Here is a 5,144-nt window from a genome sequence, read left to right as displayed (position 1 = left end):
GAAAGAAAGAAAGAAAGAAAGAAAGAAAGAAAGAAAGAAAGAAAGAAAGAGAAAGAAAGAGAAAGAAAGAAAGAAAGAAAAGGAAGGAGGAAGGAAAGAAAGGGGGAAGGGAAGGAAGGAAGGAGAGGGAGGGAGGGGGAGGGAGGGAGGAAGGAGGGAGGGAGGGAAGGGAGGTTGGAAACAGTGATGAAACTCTCTCTGTTGCACAAACCCCTGCAGTGTTAGTTTGAGCCCCGCATGGAAAGAAAGGGTTGCACGTTCTAATCTGGTCTCAGGAGCCACGGCTGGTCTCAGCCCACAGCTCCTTCTCAGGAGCTTTCCAGCTTCAGTGGGAAATCTCAGGAGCTCAAGCGAGCATCCAGGACTGCGGTGCTGGCATAGCCGAACCTTCAGACTTCGTCCCTCCGCTCCACAGAGAAACAGCCACATTTCATAAACGTGGCACCCCCGAAGGAGGGAGCAAAGACGCAAAATACAAAAGCTAAAGAATTTCGAGGGAACGCAAGCCTGCTTTCCCACGGGCAGTGGCGGTCAGCCCTCCCTGCAGAGGCTGCTCAATGAATCCCAGACTGAACGAGACCCAACATGGGGAAAATGTTAGATGTGCAGCTCTCTCTTTTGAACTAGTTTCCAGAAAATGACGGATTCTTTCTAGTCTTGCTAGAATACCCCGTACGGAGGCCACAGGACTCCTTAGGTGAAGAAAATTACCCGGGGCCGCATGTGTGCACAAGGCGCAGACCATGTCTGTGTACATACAGATGGGCACCGTCTTCAGCTGGAGGTGAGCCTTTCACGTTGAACTTGAGTCACACAGAATTAATACAGAGACGGTCTAATTTATAGAACCTAAACCCCAAAGCGAGGCATCTCTCCTCAGCAGGACTACCATGCAGATTAGCTACCCTGGGGGTGAAATACACTACTGAAATCTAACTCCACTGAACGTCATGAACATCTAGGGAGAAGACAAGACTCAAGGTTGCAGGCCCGAGACCACAGCACACAGGAATCGAAACCCTCCCAGGCCTGGGGAGCACTCTCAGGGTCTAAAGGCTGAGGTGGAGGAGGGGACGGAAGGGGAGGATACCACTGGATCAAGACAGGCCTGCGGACCACGTGCTCTAAGACAGGTGGGACCAAATCTGGCCCCTGCCTGGTTTTGTAAATAAAGTTTTATGGGCACACTACCACACCCACTGATTTTCATATTTTCTGTGGCTGCTTTCTTGCTAAAGTGGCAGAGCTGAGTAGTCATAACACACGCATAGAGCCTAAAATATTTATCCGGCCCTTCACAGAGAAAGTCGGCCAACCTCTGCTCGAGGAGATAAGAAGGCAGAAATAGGCAACATTTTAAAAGGTCATTCATTTCGTCCCATGAGCATGTCTAATAGGGGAGGGGGCTTAGGCCCGGCCTCCAGCTCCCATGTCTCCCATCATACAGGTCTTACCTACTTCACTTAGTGATGGATTTTTATGATTTCTTAGATTTCTATGTTCTCCCCTTGCTGGCTTCCTCCCTGTATCCCAGCACCTAACACAACGTCTGACATGTAACAACACCTTATTGAATGTTTGCAAATGAAACCGAGCCACGAGCAGCTGCCCTCTCCACGGTGATCGTGATATGGTCATTAGATGATGTGGTTTTGTGCGAGCAGATTGCATCTAGAGAGAGGAGACCTGGCTCCAAGCTCCCATTCTTGCCATCACGAGCTGCACAAAATCAGAGAAGTAATTTCTCTGGGCCAGAGTCTCTTGATCTCTAAGATGGGGGTAAAACCCTTATCTTGCCATCTCACGGGATTGATGTGAGGACCAATGGAGATAAGGCATGTGACAGAACTTTCCAAACTATAAAATGGTAACAAAAAATGGCCTATTTAATTATTTTACTGCGAAACTCCAAGGCCAAAGCTTCCGTAACTCAAATAAATAAAGGTGGTGCAGAGAATCCCTAGCTTAGACGTAAAGTTTTCACCTTCGTTCAGTCCCTCCCAAATGAACGCCACCTAGCCCAAGATAACTTTGGCCACTTTTCCTCAAGAGCCTCAAAAGCCACTGCCCACAAGTCACCACACACTTGGACAGCCCCTCCCGGCTACATCCGGACTCTCCGGGAGAGCCGCAAAGGCCCAGGCTGGGACTCACTCAGCTTCCGGTAGATGTAGGTGGCCTCCTCCCGGAGCAGAAGTTGGCAGTGCTGGGCCTGCAGGCTATGTGTGCAGATCTGGGTGTCAGCATAGAATACACACCTCACAGCACCAGGTCGGGTCTGCAGAGTGGTGACGAGGCAGGCCTGGTGACGGGAACATTCTACAGAATAAGAGGAGAGTGAGACTTGGGCTTCAGAGATGGCCCCTCAGCCATGCATCCATCCTATCATGCATTCCTTGAAGCCATGCCTCATCTATTCGTCCACCTGTCCATCCGTTCATTCAGTTGTGTGTCTATGAGTCCATGCACCTATCAATCTATCCATCTAATCATGTATCAACACATCTATCCAACTATGTGTCCTTCCATCTGTCCACCCGTGAATCTGGGCATCCATGTCTCCATCCACCTATCCATCCATCCATCCATCCATCCATCCATCCATCCATCCATCCATTTATCCATCTACACATTTATCCATCCATCCATCCATCCATCCATCCATCCATCCATCCATCCATCCATCCATCCATCCATCCATCCATCCACATATCCATCCATCCATCCATCCATCCATCCATCCATCCATCCATCCATCTTCTCATTTTATTTATCATTCCATCTACCCATCCATCCATCCATCCATCCATCCATCCATCCATCCATTTATCCATCTACACATTTATCCATCCATCCATCCAACCATCCATCCATCCATCCATCTATCCATCCATACATACATACATCCACGCATCCATCTACCCAAACGTGCATCCGTCTATTCACCCATACAACCATCTATCCATGCATGCACCCATCCATCCATGTAATCACTTACTTATTCACTGGAGCACCTCCTATACACCCCTGGCAATGTGTCAGGGGCTGGGACTAGAATTGTGGTTGGGGGAAACCTAAGTCTCCCATCAATCTATTTTCCACACAAAAATCAGGTTTTTGGTATTTTTTTTTTTTAATTTACAAATATGCTCTGGTCATTCCGTTGTTGGAAGTAACTCTATGGCTCCCCATTGTCCTCAGGATTAAGTCATACCAGAGAAGACTCTCCATGCTCCAGCCCTTGCCTTCTTCTTCAGCCACATCTCCCTTTCCAGCTCCCCCATCATACCCACTATTTTCCACCAGGGATTATGTACTTTCCCATGTGTACCAGGTCCTGCACTAGATAATTTAAATTATTTATGGCATTCAGGATTTTCAGCCCTAAGAATGGCTGCGAAGATGGTGTTGACTCATTCACTTGGCAAGCTGTAAACTGTGTAAAGGCCTTATTCATAGCCCAGTCTGTGCTATGGCAGCACCCAGAGTTGTGCAGTGCACAACCTGTACATCCATACATGACCTTTCTGTAAGATGTGCATATTGTTATCCAACCTTGTAGGTGAGGTGATTCATGGAATCAAAGAATTGGAGGAGTATGAATGTTATCCAATCTCAGACTCTTACAGAAGTTAAAATCTTTGTAGAACATCTCTATCAAGTTGTTATCTAACTTTTATTTAAATTCCAGTGACCGGAAACCCTCTAAAAGAAGTATGCACCTGTGGACAGCTTTGCCTATTAGAAGCTTCTTTATATTGCACTGAAAAAATGTCTCTTGAAATTTGAGTTTTACCCATAGGTCTTAGCTTTGCCCCAAGAGCAAAGCCAGCCAGGACGACTATATTTCTTCCTTGCCACGATGGCCCTCCTCTAATCTGAGGACAGCTGTCGCAACTTCTGCTCACCTCCTCTGTCTCAGACTAGCTCCCTAGATCCTTCCTCTCATTGTCTTCTGACCTGGCTCAACCTTGCTCACTTTCTAGCATGCTTCTCCCCTTGGAGACCTTGACTATGAGTTGCCCCTGTAGGAGGTTGAGGAGATGGCAGAGGAGGGCCCACCCAGAGTCTTGTCCCCAGGTTCACCCCTTCCTTTCCCGGCACTCCGGGTCATCTTGGGGTCTCCCACATGTTTCTGAGATCAGGAGATTGAGCAGTACTCTGTGAGGCCCCATCTCAATCAACCACCCTACCTGGGGGTGGGGGAGTGATGGGAAACTCTGCTTACCCAACAAACAGAAGTTTCTGGCATCAGAGAAGTCGCTGGTGGTGGCAGTGCTGATGTGAGCAACATCGAAGTTCCGGATGGACGGGTCAACAACTACCGCAGAGGGGGCCAGGGACTGCCATGAGCCCAGAGCAACTAGGAGAGAGAGAGCAGGGGACATCAGTCGCACACGGCTTTCCCCTGTTGTGATGATGAAGACAATGGGGTGCCACCTGGTGCCCTGAAAGAGCAGCCCCAGGCCATCCTCCTTGCTGCCCCCATTCTCCTGGGACCCCGTTCCTTGATCCATACTCCCATTCTCCAGCGATTTAGTCAGAGTGCTTTATGAGCCAAGTTCTGAGCTCAAGCCTACGGATACAAAGTTTAAAAAAAAAAAGCATGGCTATTTCTATTCAGCAGCTCACAGCAGAATGGGAGAGAAGTAAACAAGAGAAGGCGAGCATCGTAATGCAGGTGTTAAATGCAATCATCAAAAGGAAGCTAAGTGACAGTGATAGTTGTAGACATATCCCTGTGGTCGTGTGGTGCTGTGTGTGGGGCTTCCCAGACACGTCATTGAATCCTCCCCCAGAACTTGGATGGAGAAAAGACCATCGCCCTCCATAGTGGATGCTGTGGTGTGCTGTCCAGGCCGCCTTTCAGGACCCAGCCTCTCAATTCCCCAGTGTTGGGAAGTTGGTGTCTGGAGGCTCCTAGCTAAGTCCGTTCCAGAAACTGCCTGCGCTCGCAGCGAGCTGCCTCCCCTCCCAGGGTTAGCGTGTCCAAACACTAGTGCATGTGGGTGTGCAAAGGCCCAGCCGTATGCCTCCAGACAGGACAACCCTGCAGGGCTAGCCCAGCTCCAGAGCACCCCACAGGGCCGTGGGGTTTGGTTGGTGTGGAAGTTCTGCTTCTCCCCCCACCCCCACCCCGCTCA

At 49.2% G+C, this 5,144-nt stretch overlaps 1 protein-coding gene across 1 annotated transcript in view; it reads right to left on the bottom strand.

Moving 5' to 3' along the window:
* TG (thyroglobulin) overlaps nucleotides 1-5,144 on the bottom strand; it is a 243,772-nt gene that overhangs the window by 113,074 nt on the left and 125,554 nt on the right. The window contains exons 37-38 of the mRNA XM_008684160.2: nucleotides 4,229-4,363; nucleotides 2,155-2,319 (exon numbers count right to left, since the gene is read on the bottom strand). Coding sequence (XP_008682382.2) covers nucleotides 2,155-2,319; nucleotides 4,229-4,363 — 300 coding nt within the window. The remainder of the gene's footprint in view (nucleotides 1-2,154; nucleotides 2,320-4,228; nucleotides 4,364-5,144) is intronic.

This window comes from Ursus maritimus, unplaced genomic scaffold (genome assembly GCF_017311325.1).
Source record: "Ursus maritimus isolate PB19 unplaced genomic scaffold, ASM1731132v1 scaffold_9, whole genome shotgun sequence".
In the NCBI taxonomy this organism is placed as follows: Eukaryota; Metazoa; Chordata; class Mammalia; order Carnivora; family Ursidae; genus Ursus; species Ursus maritimus.
Note: the sequence above shows the minus strand (reverse complement) of the source record. Positions and strands in the feature narration are given on the sequence as shown.